This window comes from Artibeus jamaicensis, unplaced genomic scaffold, assembly GCF_021234435.1.
Source record: "Artibeus jamaicensis isolate MK-2021 breed Jamaican fruit bat unplaced genomic scaffold, CSHL_Jam_final contig_685, whole genome shotgun sequence".
Taxonomy (NCBI): Eukaryota; Metazoa; Chordata; class Mammalia; order Chiroptera; family Phyllostomidae; genus Artibeus; species Artibeus jamaicensis.
Genome location: NW_026521924.1, coordinates 33,630,006 through 33,646,050, shown reverse-complemented (window position 1 = coordinate 33,646,050; position 16,045 = coordinate 33,630,006). Strand labels below are relative to the sequence as shown.

Genomic DNA, 16,045 nt, shown 5'->3' with positions numbered 1-16,045 from the left:
ATCGTGAGCAGTGGTTTGCATGGATAGGTCTCCTTTGTGAGAATTTATTGAGGTGGACACAAGATTCATGGCATTTTCTGTTATGTTATATGTAAAAAAAAAAAAAAAAGGCAAGAACCAAATGAAACACCAAACTGGTGACAAAGTCATTTAACTGATTTGGATATGGATTATCAGGGGGAGGGATGGCGGTTACAGACAAATTACAAGGGACAGCTTCCTCTCCACCTCTGCTGTGCTGAAGGTCCGCGTAAGAGTCTGGTATCTGCCAAATGACGTCACCACACGTGGCAGAAAGGACCTTCCCACTTTAGAGAGGTGACGAGACTCAGGTCAAGGGCTTTGTCTACACCCACGCAGCCTCTAAAGGGGCTGAGCTGAGACTCAACCCCACGTCTGTCTGCCCCAAGCCCTGTCTGGGACCCTCACTGGAACAGGTCAGTCCTCTCCACACAAGCACAAAACGTAGGCGGATGTGCTTCTGAGGGGGGGCTCCCAGAGAACATGAGTGTAATGTCCCTCTGTGGGCAGGGAAGGGCACAGAGGGACTCTGGGGGCAGTATCCACACGGGGAGAGGCACTAGTAGGCACCTCTGATGAAATTCCCCAGGAATGATGGATGGATGCATGGCGGCGTGAAGCTCTTCTCCCAGGGCCCAAACGGGGTGCGCCTCACTGTTCCCGGATTTCCTCCCCCGCCTCCAGCACCCCACCCTGCCGGGCCCCACTGTAAAGATGACAGACACCTGGTCGTGGAGAGGGGGAGGGCTCGTGTACAAAGGCGCAGGAAGGGGGAGCTGACTCGGTGCGTGCCCACGGCTCGCTGCTCACCAGACCCGGCGGCTCTCAGAGTGCTGCTGTTTCCGTTCCAAAGGGATCTGGTGAAGAAAAACGTGCGATACGCACCACCACGGAGAGAAACCATTTGAAAGGCAAACGCGTGTACTTACAAACATAGCATTTTATTAACAAAACGTTTACACCCTGCTTACAACACAACAAATTTTGTAGTGATTTTTAGCACGTTACCCTCTATAAAAGTTGAAGACAGAATATTCAAACTAAAACAGTACAGTTTTAAAGTATACCAAATTAACCACCACTGGCAAACTACCTACCACCAGCACAAGTGAAAACAGAAAAATCCTACAACAAAAATCCAAAGGTCTAGTTTTTTTTTTGTCAGCATCTACGAACAGTACAGACACCACATGGTTTATCTGTAGACTCAGGTCCAGCCCAAGGTTGTGACTGCAAAAATATAGTCTTTAGACATCCATGTAAGCTTGGCAGACCATCATTACAGTATTTCATCACAGGCCATCAAGCAACGCATCATGCAGGGAAGCCACGGCGGTAAATCTGGGCTGTTTATCGCGCTACCAAGCGGCCTGAACTGGAAGCAACTTCCTTTTACTCTTTTCATAATAGACACTATTATAAAAAGGCACAAGTATCTTACCCCTTGTGTCAGGTCTTGAAAAGGCATGACATTCTTGGGAGAAACGAGGACTGCTTGGTATGACAGCTTAACTTTTTAAAAAATTGTAACGTCTAGGCTCACTTCCATACTCCATAGCTGTTTCTCTCCAAGACCACGGCCTCGGATTCTTTACATCCTTTGATGAACTGCTCTACTGCAAACGAAGCAAAGCTCCGACACACAACCTCGCCACCAATGGCAGAAAGCACTGTTACTTGGTCCTGTGGCCACTGTCAAGTTGGTGCTGCCCCTGCCTCTATCGAAATGCGGGCATTCTTCACCCACAATTAGTCATGTTTTCTGACGGCCCTGGTCGGACTCCCTGGGTGGACGTGGCCAGCACACCCTGCTTCTGTCTGCACAGGAGGCAGGGCAAGGAATGTCACGGGCACTCAGGAGGTGGCTGGTGTCCTGTGCCTTTAAGGGAGAGCCCGCTGCAAAATGGGAAGAGAAATAACACAAGAAGGCCGCTTTGATCACAGAGAAGGCAGAACATCAATTCTTCGAGAAGGTCGGAGGCATGACTGACAACTGAGTGACTCATGAAGTGAGATGATGGGAAGACAGGGCTGGATGAGGGTGAAGAAAATCCTTTCCAGAGCAATAAAGCTCTGTGTACACAGTACAACAAATGGTTTGAGAAACAGAGCCACCAGTCAGCCGCTCCGACTAGCCGGCCGCCGACTGTTTTGCCCGAGGTGAACTGACCAGTCGCTGTGACATCATGTGTGTGGCCCAGGATGTTAAGGAAACGTTGCACATGCTATGTAATAACCGCACGTGTAAGGCGACAGGCAGCACATGGATTCAAGCTCTGCTTTTGGAAGTGCTCAGGGGTAAAGCTAACTATTCACAAGTAAATTCAGTGAAAACATCCATGAAGGACCAACGAGATTAGGATTAAGCCCCAAAGTGAGGTCACACGTTGCAGTGTGCTGTGTTCGAGTGGGCACGCACGTGCCCCCCCTCCCCGGCCGGCCCCCCGTCCCCCCGCCCCCCCGCCTTTCCGACTGCAATGGCAAGACTTTGTGGGAGTTTCCTGGACAGTTTCAGCCCTGAGCACAAAATGCTATTTTAATAATAATTTTCTCCAAAGTAGCACTGATATTAAACAAATTGCTTCTGGAAACACGGAGAAGTTCCTGAATCAAGACAGGGCATCAAACCCAGCAGGTTCTGTTACCCTGCATGATTAAGAATGGTAAGGCCTACTGTTCGAAACTGCCAATTAAAGAAGGCTCTTTCAAAAAATCATTGCTGTCTTAGGGGTTCCCATTAATTGGCTGAATTCTTGGCACTTGAACTGCAGTTCATGGAAAGCAACCCAGAATTTTGTTTCGATTATGAAACATTTTGATGAGGCCCGGGGCACTGTATGTATCTGAAAATGAACTGGCAATAAATTGAATATTTTTTTTTGTTGTTAAATTTAAGGCTCCATGATTTTTGTTCCAGTCTCTACTGATGATACATTCTGATCTATCTAAAATTTCCAACATAACTGAAAGAGAAAAGTTTTCCTTTTTATTAAACCTCTGAATCTTTTTGTTTTGAAGCCCCAAGTATTCTAGCATTCCATAACTAATTCTATTCTAAAACGAAAGAACACAGATATTAGTTATTCCTGATGGTGCAGACCATCAAATTAAGGTTGATCTATTCTCCTGGGAGTCCTTCTCGATTTGGGAAGTAAATCATTTTCCTACATGCTAAGAGAACCCTGAAAGACAAACTGAGAAATATGGACATTCTTGGGTCTATTTATTCACTTTCTTCATTATGTCTAATGAAACTTCATCAGAACAAGCCCCTCACTTATTATTCTCTCAAATTGAAAAAGTGGAGACTCCTGAAAAATGTAATACCCTTCTAATATTTTTTAGACTTTCATTTGCACAAAGAACAGGACCAATGCCCCAGAATTCCATCAACATTTCTTGCAAATCGGATAATCCAATTGCCTGGATCTCTATTACTGGAAGTCGGGACAAGTAATTCTGCCCTCAAGAGAAATTGGCAGAGGCTGTTTCTTTCAGTCCTGAGCTAAACCCCGCCCCCGGCTCCCCCTTTTAAACCTGCACAGCAGAATGCCTACCACGTGTAGAAACCATTGCCTGGACTATTATTTAGATCCTAAACATTACTTTGAATTATTTGAAAATTTCTGATGGGCTCAGCTAATTGAAGGCAGGACTGCAGCAACAACTTGACCCTTGAAGGTACATTCCATTTCTTTTTTTTTTTTTAAAAGATTTTATTTATCTTTAGAGGGAAGGAGAGAGGGAGAGAAATATCAATGTATGGTTGCCTCTCGTGCGTCCCCTGCTGGGAACTGGCCTGCAACCCAGGCATGTGCCCTGACTGGGAATCGAACCGTGGTTGTTTGGTTCGCAGGCCCAGGCTCAATTCACTGAGCTACACCAGCCAGGGCCATTCCATGTCTTTCTTTAAAAAACATTAACTGTTGAGAGGTAGACGATCCCCTGAAATGAACCATAAACAGCAGTCATGCTGTTGGTCCCTCTAAGACAAATTTAAACAACAAAGACTTCTTTATAGGTTTATACTGCCCAGCTTACTGTTAGGAGGTTAGGAGGAACGCTGGAGAGGGGAGTCCTTACCCCCCAAGTGTTCGGAGGCAGGCACCTCGTACAGATCAGAGTGAAGGGACTTCCATGAGCCGTTCTCCAGAAGGACTCTCTCATCACGGCTACAGGTTCTTGCAAAGACACCTGGGTGTGTCATGCACAGAACATGCTCTGCGCCGGCATCTTACACGCTGCGGGGCCACGAGTCACATTTTCAGTTTTGAAGCAATGAGTGAGAAATGCTTATAGGAATGAACATAACCTCTTTTGCGATTCTTTCTCAGAATGTAGAGGATGCACATGAGCAAATGCCGCCTTTGCGAGCTCTGAGGCCGACCTGCCCGCTGGCAGAGGGGAACCTGAACCGAGCCCGCTGTGCGATGCTGTGCTGCGCGGGTCTCCCCTCTGCAGGGGAGGCCACAGGGCGCAGGTCCACGCGGCCCCTCCCGGTCTCCTTTAGAATGCCTCCTACGCCCACTTTCCTTCTTGAGCACAGAAAAGAAACAAAGACAAGACTTAAAGAGACATTGAGAAAGGACACATGGTTTTCTTTCTTCTTACATATTTAAAAATAATGAGAATTGACAACCTCAAGGACAACACTGGCCCCTAGGAGGAGATCCTGCCTCTCATACCAAAGGCTCGATCCTTTCAAAGGGGGGGAGGCAGGTGCCTCAAAGGGTCTTAAACGGGAACAAAGAAGGGGGTCAGTCTGCAGGGACACCATCCTCCCGTTGCTGGGGGAGGACCGCGCCCCGATGGTGGCGGAAAGGCAGGTGACAGGTTCTTGTGGAACCTGAAGGGCCTGCATACAGGTACTCCTCCCCAGTCACTTCTTAAAAGCGAGACCGTAACGAAGGCCACGTGATCACACTCTTAGTTTGTTCCTCTAATCACTGAATGGTGGTTACTTAGTTATCAGAGGATCGGAAAGACACCCATGTGGACAGAGGCTTCTGGGGACCCGCAGTTCCCAGGATCAGACGCCTGCCAAGAGCTTACTTGAGCATCTCCGAGAGTCACTATGCATTCACAGCTACCTCATTCATGCTGCTTCTCTTTTCAGTCCCTAATATTAAAAAAAAGGCCCCGTGCCACATGGGAACCAAGAGAAGATCTTTGCAGACGGGTTCTACCTCAACTCCTTGAAAGCCTCTTCTCCTAACGAATGCAAATCAAGAACACACGATATGTGTGTTGGATTGTGGCTCAGTCAGGTTGAGACCCAAAGTGTGTTCAAAATAAAACACAGCCTCTGACTTTAATATTCATCTTTGCATTTCATAAGCAAACAAAATGAAGGGAAGCGTTTTTTGCTCCATTCCATCGTGTAGGGATTATGCATCTGGGAGAGCGATCTGCTGTTGCCGCTAAGGACTAAAAAGAGCACACGAGAGACGGTGCCACGTCACTTTCTGAGATGGGCTGCTGGCAATGGGGGCAGGAGAGGCCCCAGCAACGCCGAGAGCAGGGGTGCTGCAGAGCCACACGGCATCCACGCTCTTAATAAACACGGGGCCACCGCCGAAGAGACTCTCTCTCCATGTGGAAGGCGTCTGTCTGGGCTCAAGACAGTCGATGCCGCAGCAGGAGCAGAGGCGCTCGCGTGCCTTATTGGTGAGAGCAGGCGCACAGGCACTTTGCTCTCTGCTGCGCCCCCAGACCCGGGCAAATGTTGGGAAGGTCACGGGTCCGCGTCATCTCCTGGTGAAACAGGAGAGAAAGGGGCAGGCGGCACTGCCTCCACAGTAAGGGGTCAAGCCACCTCTGCTCTCACTGTGTCGTCGCGGAGACAGAGGCTCAGAGTGGGAAGGTGAGGGCCGTACCGGGCAGCGGCCAGATGCCCCAATCCATCCAATGCACAGGAAATAAAGCTCAGACACCTTCAGGTGCGAGGAGCCCAGTCTCTGGAATTCCTTTTCTTCTCTTGAAGCTCACACCGAGAGGGAAGCAAGGTGCTACGGGGGTATAGCGCCCACATGTATTTAACAAAACCATAGTAGAAATTCACTAACTACATTCCTTCCATCTGATTTCAATAAGAAAATAAATAATTTCAAATTTCAAATGCTTAAAATATTCACCAGAGTAAGGAAGGAGCTATTTTTTTTTTTACTTCATCTGGGTTATAATTTTCCCATTAAAATCGATCCATATCAAGTGGGGTACACAAAGAAATAACAATTATTTTTAAAAGTTTCGACTGTTCAGTTTAAGGAGAGCTCTGAAAACATAATTTAGCTTGAAATTCAAGCTGTTTCATTTCCTATTTAATCTTGTGAATTTCCTCCCCTTACAATACTCAGGTTGGAAGGGTGCCAAACTAGACCAGGAACAAATTTTCACCAACTTCACTTCACTGCTTTATTTTTAGATTATATTAAAAACCTCATTAGGCTCCCTGAGGGAAAAGAGTGTTAACCACTAACAGAGGCAGGGGGAAAAAAAGGAAATGGAAAGACAAGCTAAGTTGGTAACGAGGAAAGCTCTCTTTGAACAGTTGCTCTGAGGTCGCTGTAAAAGCAAAAAGAAACAATACCAGGACCAGGTAAATGATTTGAGCTCGGAGCTTCGTTTTTTACCCCAGGGCTGGCCAGGCTTGTCACAGAGCTTGTCCCAGCGGCATCTGTCTGCACCGCGCCCTCCAGGCGGGGTGTGGAGGGCAGGGGCTGGGCAGACGGGAGCCTGGGCTGCGCTCTCCCACCGCAACTGGCCGGCGGAGCTTCCCATGGACCAGCCACGAGAGGGCTGGGCGTGTGCAAGGCGGGCAAGATTACATGGAATGAAACAGAATTTATTCATGTATTTACATAATTTATACTTTTTAAGCAATGGTCTCATAAATATAGGCTGTAAGTTTACACAGGCTAAGCAACGGATAATTGTTTTCACCACCAAAATATTTGGGTTAAATAAAAAATCGACAGCATTTACATCACTTTACTTTCTTTTCCCTCCTCTTTAAGCCAGTTGGTCAGTTTAAACATATGCCACTCAGTTTATTCCAGGCAGCTTCCTCCCACCACAACCCTGATCCTGAGAGCTTGTGACAAAAGGCGCCAATAATGAGTTTGGGGACACACACACGACAGGGTCAGAACGCACACCAAGAGTGAGCGCGGCTACTGTTCCCGGTAACTCACCGTGCGCACCTGGGCTGACGTGTGCGATGGGAAGTGCTCTGGAGACGGCGGACGCAGTCATTTCCAGCCGTCCTATAACCAACTCACCCTCAGGTAATAACTGCCACCCTCCTCTTAACAGTATCCTACCCCATGTTAAATGACCATCTCCCCAGAAGAGCGGTCACGGGAAACCAAGGAAATTACAATCTCCACGAGGTCTTCTTTCCCTCGAGAACCACGAAAGTGCTCGTTTTCCCTTTACAAAATGTTACATAAAATCTTGATTACAACACTGCTCATCAATTGGACCCTGCCATCCATACAATTACACGTTCCTTTCTGCAAGGTCAAAAGCCAGTGACGGAGCTCCTGGTGGCAGAGCGCCTTTGCGCAGCCTGTCCGCAGACCGGGTGTCACTGCCGCAGCCTTCCCAGAGGGAAGGGCTGACCAATTTCCGCGCCTCTTTCTTGCATGAAGGAGACCCCAGACCGGCTCGGCGAAGCCCGGTGGTGGGCCCCCAAGCCCTCGTGTTAGCTTTCGGGACCACCTACTTCGTCGTCGAGTCTGAGAGGCGGAGGCTCGGTCAGCAGCAGCTTCGCTTCGGCTCTGAAGGCTGCCTCCGGAGTTTGAAGCCCTTCGCCCCGCACGGCGGGCTGGAGTCAGTGGATGGAATTCTCCGACCTGCCACGGAGAGGAGAGGGGGGAGGGGAACAAGTTTTAACTTTCCAGATCTGCTCACTCTCAGGCACAGCAATTTTGTAAGCGCAATTTGATGTTTCATTAAAATAAAAGTTTAATAAGCTCTACTTTGGGGATGCTTTTAGGTTTCCAGAAAAGCTGCGAAGACCCCCTAGAGAGCTGCTGTGCACCCCACCCCGCTTCCCCTCCCGTCACTACCCGGAGCTGCTGTGGGCCGCTCGTCTAGAGCGGAGTCGACGCTGGTGCAGTGCTATGAACTGAACTCCACTCCTTTCGGAGGCCACAGTTCTTCCCTCAGTGTTCTGTGTTTGTGACAGGGACCCCGTGAGGGCATCACATGGCATTTAGTAACATCTTCTTTACACAACTTACCCGTTAAAAAGCATCTTGTTCTGAGCAGACACCGCGCACACACAGCAGAAGAATGAAGGACAACAGGCCCGCCCGCTGCCCAGGGACAGGGGCACAGGCACACGCGGGGCACACGCCTCCACCTGCCCCTTCCTAAGCCCTGAGAGGAGCAAGCAGCCTCTTTGGCTGTCTCTCCTGCCCCCCCTATGTCTTCATCATGTGCCCTGGGGCTGTCCCAGCCCAGGGCCTGGAGAGCTGCTGCCTTCTACTTAATAGCTCTGTGACACCGCAGGGCACGGATGGACTGTAACTTATGCGTTCCCTTGTTGATGGATGTTTGGTCTGCTTATGATGTGCTCATGCCACCAACGATGATGCAGAAACATCTCTGTGAACCTGGTGGATGTGCGGGGTAAATGAACGGAGTGGAAGAGCCGGGCCACACTATCCCACTCCTGGGCACTGACCCGACACCCCCCTGTAGCCCAGTGCACGCCCAGCACAGCGGCAGGAGGACGTGCAATTTAAATTTTGACAGATGCTGCTGAACTGCTGTCTGAAGAGGCTGTGCCGCCCGTTCTGCTACCGACGATGTATTCGAACAAACAGGCTTCACTTTAGTGCTTCGTGAAGTGTGGTGTTAGTTTGGAGGGAAACCCGGATCACCTGCCCGCCCGCCTCACAACAAGTCCCGAGCTGCACAAGCTTTCCTGACCCCGCCCCCTCCCAACCCTGCACATCTCAGGCACGAACACGCCCTGAGGGCGGGGAGCACAGTGTCGTGCGTGTACAATCTCCCTCACGTCAGTCGGACCCTCAGCGCTTCGAAGGAAGAGATCCTGTCCCTCCACTTTTGTCTCCAGGGCCAGTTAGCTCGGCACCCGGCACGGAGGTATCCGGCAGTGTGAACCGGCACGTGCATTTGGGGTGTGAATAGGCTGTGATGGAACCTGCAGGCTCTTGGGTCCTTGGTCACCAAGCCTGGAGCCTCCAGCCTGCAAATCTGTGTGGGTGGTACCCAGCTCGGCATCTATGCAACTAGAAAGGGTCCCCAGTGTGTCCTATTGCTATTTTTCAAATGCCTGTACACGCTGTTGTGAATGAATTGCAAATTAATTTAAAAGCTTTACTGAAGCTTCTTGTCATTACATATTTCTCAATGAATAGATAATAGAAATATAGCTGGGACCACAAAGTCATCTCTGAAACATTTTTAAAGACTTTATTTTTAGACAGAGGGGGAGGGAGGAAGAAAGAAAAAGAAACATCGGTCAGCTGCCTCGTATGCATACGTGCCCCAACCAGGGACTGAACCTACAACCTGTGCATGTGCCCTGACCGGCAACTGAACTGGTGACCTTCCGCTCTGCGGGACAATGTTCAACCACCACAGTCACACAGTGAGGGCCGTCTCTGAAACATTTTTGGAAGAAAGCAAACGAGAACACCTTCCTGACCTGGGAATAGGCACTGACTCCCCAAACTAGAGCCGCAAAGTGCCAACCCTAAAAGAGAACAGGGGTCGGCGGGACCCCACTGAGATGAAGGACTCCAGTGCATCACAGAAGCCGATTCAGAAATGGCCGTCCGGCCAGGAGCAGAGATCTGCCCGGTGCACACAACTGACAGTGAGCCCTACCCAAAGTGGACCACCGACACTCAGCAGACGGCAGGGGGCAGAGCAGGAAAGCAGGCCGCACCTCCCAGGAGAGGGCATCCTGACAGTGTCCTAGTGCCAGTGAGCGCCTGGGAAGGCGCTCAACTTATCACTGTCACGGGGACGCAGATAGCGCACCTGCTGGACGCGAAGCGGATGCTCAGAGAGGCGCGATCTGTAACAGCTCAGAACTGGACACAGCCGTCCAGATGCCTATCACAGGATGGACAGCCATGCCGCAGACAGGTCCCCGCTCCCCACGTTGTTGCTGACAGGTGCACCGCGGTGACGGGAAGGGATTTGAGTGATATGGATGAACCCAGAAGTGTGTGTAGAGATAAGGAAGCCAGACATGGGTGAACTCAGTGTGTTTTAAAACACTGTGAAGTATGAAAACAGGCACAATGAACCAGAAGCACCAGAAGTCAGGAGAGTGGTTCCCTTGGGGGTGGAGGGGGGTCCTGGGGTAGCTCGGGCCTTGCTCGGTGCAGATCTCAGGAGGGCCCTCTGCCAGCAAACGTGCCTTGAGTGTTGCTGTTCGGATGTGAGCACTGACACTCAGTTACACTTCGGACGTGAACAATGACACTCACAATCTGCACATGAACACTACACTTACACTTCGGATGTGAGCGCTGACACACTTTGGACGTGAGCGCCAATAGTCACTCACACATCGGACGCGAGCACTGACAGTCAACAGCGAGTGGGCTGGTGCTGTGCCGACGCAGCTCTACAGCCCCTGGGACACAAGCACCTCGCTCTACACCTCTCCATATGCTTTGCACCATTGTGAGCATGTGTGGCTTTTATTCTTCACAGTTAAAACGAGGACATACATGCTATTTTGTATCTAAGGATTTCCCTTGGTACAGTTCAATTCTGTCCCGTTAGTGCTGCCAGAGTACAGAGCACGCAAAAAAAGAATAGCTTCAGTACACATCTGATATCGCACACTTAGATATTTTGACTTCAAGGTGCCTTTCAAGAATGCATCTGGGGACTTCCGCCAAGATGGAGGCATAGGTGGATGTGCCGTGCCTTCTCACACAACCAAGTTTAGGGACAACTAAATATTAGCAACAGAAAACACAGCCAGAACACGGAAAATTGAACTTTTCGGAAGTCCGTTAACAACAAATTCTTCAGCCTGACCGGTAAGGGGCGAAACCAGCGGCTGGTGAAGGAGGACTCGGTCAGACGGACTCAGGCGCGGAATCCAGACTCGCGGAATCCAGGCGCAGGGTTGGACCTAGTGAGCGACCGAGCAGCGACAGCAGGGGAGACAGCGGGGGAGCGGTGCTGCGTGTTGCCTGTGATCGCGCATTTGTGCACGGGCGGACAGGTGAGGGCGTGGGCGGTTGGACGGGGCCGGGCGGGTCCCCGTGGCAAGTGGCAGTGAAGGGCGCCGCCATTTCCCCGCTCTGACCCCACCTCCACATACAGCGTCATAACCCAGCGCCTCTGAGTGGCCCGGCCCTGGTGAACCACCTGAGGCGCTGATCCTTACCCAGCTGCGAGAAACAGCAGAGGGGGTCGCCATTTCCCCGCTCTGACCACGCCCCCACATACAGCGTCACAACCCAGCGACCTGGGAGTCCAAGGCACCGCTTCTCACACTTAAAGGGCCAAAACAGACCAAAAATGTCACAAGAAGATCTCAAAGTCCCAGAGCCCATAGATCTAAGCAATAAAGAAATAGCAAAACTCTCAGAAGCACAGTTTAAAACACTGGTCATCAGGATCCTCACAGAACTGGTTGATTATAGCCACAAATTAGACAAATATATGAAGGCAAAACTAATTGAAATGAATGGAATTGCACAGGACACCAATAGCAATGAAAAGGAAACTGGGACTCAAATCAATGGAGTGGACCAGAAGAAAGCAAATAATGGCCAAACAGAAAAGAGTCAAGAAGCAAGAATTCAAAGAAATGAGGAGAGTCTTAGGAACCTCCAGGACATCTTTAAACGCTCCAACATCCGAATTATAGGGGTACCAGAAGGGGGAAAGGCACAGCCACCAGTGGAAAACTTATTTGAACAAATAATAAAGGAGAATTTCCCCAATCTGGCAAAGGAAATAGACTTCCGGGAAATCCAGGAAGCTCAGAGAGTACCAAAGAAGTTGGACCCAAGAAGAAACACACCAAGGCACATCATCATTACATTAGCCAAGATTAAAATAAAGGAGAGAATCCTAGAAGCAGCAAGAGCTAAGGGGACAGTCACCTACAAAGGAGTCCCCATCAGACTGTCAGCAGATTTCTCAAAAGAGACCTTACAGGCAAGAAGGGGCTGGAAAGAGGTATTCCAAGTCATGAAATCCAAAGACCTACAACCAAGATTGCTCTATCCAGCAAAACTTTCATTTAGAATGGAAGGGCAGATAAAGTGCTTCTCAGATAAGATCAAATTCAAGGAGTTCATCATCACCAAGCCCTTATTATATGAAATGTTAAAGGGACTTATCTAAGAAAAAGAAGTTAAAGAAACAGGAACAGTGAAAGGACAACAAACTCACAGTTATTAACAACCACACCTAAAATGAAAGTGAACTAAAAGGACGGCTAGATCAGGAGTGGAAACATAGAAATGAAGATCTCAAGGAGGGTTAGCAACAGGGGAGTGGGAGGAGGAGAAGGGGGGAGAAGGTACAGAAAATAAGTAGCATAGACAGTAGATAGAAAATAGAAGGGGGGGGGCAAGAATAGCATGGGAAATATAGAATCTAAAGGACTTGAGACACATGGTCATAAACTAAAGGGGGGTAATGGTGGGGATGGGGGGGTAGGGTGGAGGGGAATGAAGGGGGGGATAGAACAACTGTAATGGCATAATCAATAAAAAAATTAAAAAAAAAAAAGAATGCATCTGGATAACAACCATTTACAACCTAGGAGGACAGTAAATATCCTGACTTTTTAACGCTGAGACGAAATGGCTGGACAGGAGGCTGCAAACCAGCAGCCCACTGGCCCTGTGTGCTGGCAGACGGGCCTGGTAGGAGGCACGGCGCTCTGAAAATAGCTGAGTTAGCGGCCGAATCGAAACAATAGATGTGTTACGTGAAATTCAGATCTCTGGTGCTCTGAACAAACTGAAAACTAAAACCAACAACAAAAACAACCCCAGCAACTGGCAACCAGAGGCTCACACTCCAGTGTGGCCCCACCGCTGCCGCCAAGGGCCCTAGGGCCCCAGGACTGCCCGACAGGTGGGCTGCCCTGCTAGGTCCTGCTGGGTCCTGGCAGGGACTGGAGCTCACAGCCCTGCCCTTACAGGGTGGCTTGGATTTCACCCAGAGGACTGTAAAGAGGACGCTCACAGTGCCTGGGTGGCTGTCTCCTGTCCTGTATCTGGAGCCTGGCACATGCCCGTAATGTGAACTCAGGTCTGGGCACGGCTTGCTCTGTCACTTCTCGTGCCAGTGCCACCTGCTCAGGAGCAGCCCTTAACCCGACCACCTGCAGATGCTCTTTCGCTGAGTCCTGTGTTCTTCTCCTGCCACTGCTGCCACCCTCTGGAAGGGTCTCGCTTGTTTTCTGTGCTCACTGCCTGTCTCCTGCAGGGTGGTCAGCGCTCCAGCCTGCCCTGTCCACCGCTGTCTCCCTGGCCTGGGGTGGTTCTCAGTAAATACTGCGATGAATTTGAATGAAATGAATAAACAGATAGAGTCTGTGGAGCATCTGACAGGTGCACAGCAGCCTCTCTCCCATCCAATGCCATCATGTTAACACTCCTGGGCTGGGGGGGGGGGGCCGGGACCGGGGCTTAACCTTTACTCGCCTAGCATTTTCTTACAGTGGAATCCCACATGTAAGAAAGTAAGGGACAGGAAAAGTAGGGGCTTTTCCTGTCCCCTACTTACTTTGTTGATTTTCAGTGACTTTGGACGACTAATTGAAACATACACAAAGAGAAAAGGGGGCAGCGGCGACACCGTCCGGGCCCTCCAGGCCCTGTGTGTCATCTGCTCAGGAGCGACGGCCTGGACGGAAGGGCCCCGTGCGTCAGGCAGCAGCTCCCCAGCAACTGCAGGTTGCGGACAGCGGCTGTCACTCTTCGCCCTCCACACCCTCCACTGAGAACGGCGTTGGAGACCAGACCACCCACACGAGGAAGGAGCTCTGCCCAGCAAGGTAACTGCTGTGAGCTGCCCCGCAGAGGGGAACCCTACACAGCACGGAGACACTCACTAATTTCTATGAAGAGTTCGTTGATGTTTATCGCATTTTTGGCGCTGGTCTCGACAAAAATTGCATGGATGGAGTCGGCGTAGTCTTTAGCGTCCCTCTCCATGACCTCTCTGGAAGGCAATGAATGCAAATCAGAAATGTGACCCATCGAGAGCTGCACGTTATCCCACCTACCCTGCGATTCAACAGACTCACGATGACAAGGACGCCACGAAGGGTGTGCGCCTGAGCTGACACAGGACAAACCGTGCTGCCCACAGCGCGCACAGGGGGCGACCAGAGAACGACAGGCAGGGGCTTCTTCCCCGGAAGTGGTAACGCCCTGCCGCGGGGACCATGCAGCGGCTCCAGGGACTGCCAGTGCCCGTGCTTCCCTGAAGCCCGGATCCCATCACGGGAGCCAGGGGCCAGCCTGAGCTCAGGTTCTGTCACGCCCAAGGCAACCGACACTGGATGCCTTACGTACCTGTCTATATCTGTGATCTCATTAGCTCCAGGTGCCTGAACTCTTAATTTTACTTTGAAACTCCAAGACTCCAACCAAACAACAGAAAAATATTTTTCAATGTCAGAGATAAAAATAAAAGCAAGATTCTTATGCTGGATACTGCTCAGCGAGGGAAGGAACACGCAATCGGCACTGCGATCTCCTGTTCTAATAACTTACCTGACGTCGATAAGATCACACTTATTTCCTGCAATGGCAACCACAATATTAGGCGGCCCGTGCTGGCGAAGCTCTTTTACCCAATTCTTTAATGTGGAAAATGTCTCCTGGAACATAAAAGAGGAAAGCAACTGGAGATTGAAGCAGCCAAGAGAGTTTTCAAAACAGTTTGAAGAACACAATAGACATCTTACTTCTTTTGTGATATCATAGACAATTATTGCTGCGGCCGACCCCCGGTAGTACATGGGTGCTAAGGCACGGAACTGCGGAGAAGGAAACAACAAAATTGGGAAAACTGGTTAATATGTTTTCTATAGACTCTTAAGCCCATTATCCCTGCGCAAAAGGTAATCTTTCTCTTAGCACTAGAAGATGGCATGCTGCTTTAAAGCGAATGAAAGAGTGATTACCAAAGGCAACAAGTCTTAATGCAACACTGAAACGTCGCTCAGAAGATAGCTCAGAATAGTTTTACAGGAATTAAATACGGTGCTATAAACAATTGTTTCAGCTAAAAAGGCTTTTTAAATCGAACTCAGTGTTGTAATTCCCAAATTCATTTGTTCAGTAGTCCTTTAAACTTGGGCTTCCCAAATGATCAAGGAGACAAAAACCATGCTGTAAACAGTTCTCCAGAGAAGTGCCTGCATGGGGGCTGGGGGTGGGGGGTGGGCACGAAGACCACCCTGTCATCCGAGTGGTGACATTGTCGCAGAAAGGAGTACATGCTACCACTAGATACTCAGACGAGTCTGTAACTCCACTTTTGGCTAATTCCATACAGGTGGCAATTCCCAAAAGCAGGGAGCTGATTTCATTTACATGAATTTAACTCTACGTTTATGCACAGCCTCCTCCCACCTACTAACCCTCCCTGCCCCACACACAACAGGGAGGGAAGGAAAGGAAGGAAGGGAGAGGAGGAGTAACAACTTCAAGGGCAAGGCCGACTCAGCTGGCCATTTCTCTCAATGGGTGTGAGACGGTGAGCTGAAGCTCTGTACCCACGAGCCCTGGCCCCTGGGGCACAGGGACATGCTGGTTTGGGCATCTCGCTCAGTGACTGTGATGCCAACATTTAAAGACAAAAACTTCCCCTGTACTTGATCTTCATCTTTCCCCTCGACTCTGAACCCGACCCCACGTGGAATGGAGCGCCACTCTACTCAGGCCTGCTCTCTGCTCTGGGGGCCAGCCCCTCGGCACCGGCAGGAGCTGACCGCAGGGGGCTGGCATCTGGTGCTCCGCACGACTCACATACAGCGTGGAGG

General features: G+C 50.0%; 1 protein-coding gene across 1 annotated transcript in view; it reads right to left on the bottom strand.

Moving 5' to 3' along the window:
- Nucleotides 1-941: 941 nt before the first annotated feature.
- Nucleotides 942-16,045, bottom strand: part of RAB22A (RAB22A, member RAS oncogene family) — a 47,703-nt gene continuing 32,599 nt past the window's right edge. The window contains exons 4-7 of the mRNA XM_037133639.2: nucleotides 14,966-15,037; nucleotides 14,772-14,878; nucleotides 14,105-14,214; nucleotides 942-7,877 (exon numbers count right to left, since the gene is read on the bottom strand). Coding sequence (XP_036989534.1) covers nucleotides 7,780-7,877; nucleotides 14,105-14,214; nucleotides 14,772-14,878; nucleotides 14,966-15,037 — 387 coding nt within the window. The 3' untranslated portion in view covers nucleotides 942-7,779. The remainder of the gene's footprint in view (nucleotides 7,878-14,104; nucleotides 14,215-14,771; nucleotides 14,879-14,965; nucleotides 15,038-16,045) is intronic.